The following is a 312-nucleotide window of genomic DNA, read 5'->3' on the forward strand; positions in this document are numbered from 1 at the left end:
CGGGCGCACCCCCACCCCCTCGGCTTCCCTGGGGTCCAGCGAGGGGAGGGTGCTGCTGGCTCCCCGGGTCCCCTCAGCCCCTACTCTGTTTTTCAGGGTGCGGTGACGTTCGAGGACGTGGCCGTCTATTTCTCCCCCGAGGAGTGGGTAGAGCTGGCGGCATGGCAGCGGGAGCTCTACCAGGAGGTGATGATGGACAACTATGACCTGGTCGCCAGCCTGGGTAAGGATGCGCCCCTGGGGAGCCCGGGCACGGAGCTGGCAGCGCTGCTGGGCTGGGAACACGCAGGGAGGCTCAGCCGCGGGTCCGGC

At 69.2% G+C, this 312-nt stretch overlaps 1 protein-coding gene across 1 annotated transcript in view; it reads left to right on the forward strand.

The window, feature by feature from the left end:
- The window catches only part of LOC103896046 (oocyte zinc finger protein XlCOF6), a 28,376-nt gene that overhangs the window by 3,633 nt on the left and 24,431 nt on the right, over positions 1 to 312 (forward strand). Inside the window, exon 4 of the mRNA XM_009275811.1 lies at positions 40 to 305. Coding sequence (XP_009274086.1) covers positions 40 to 305 — 266 coding nt within the window. The remainder of the gene's footprint in view (positions 1 to 39; positions 306 to 312) is intronic.

This window comes from Aptenodytes forsteri, unplaced genomic scaffold (assembly GCF_000699145.1).
Source record: "Aptenodytes forsteri isolate BGI_AS27 unplaced genomic scaffold, ASM69914v1 Scaffold475, whole genome shotgun sequence".
NCBI lineage: Eukaryota > Metazoa > Chordata > Aves > Sphenisciformes > Spheniscidae > Aptenodytes > Aptenodytes forsteri.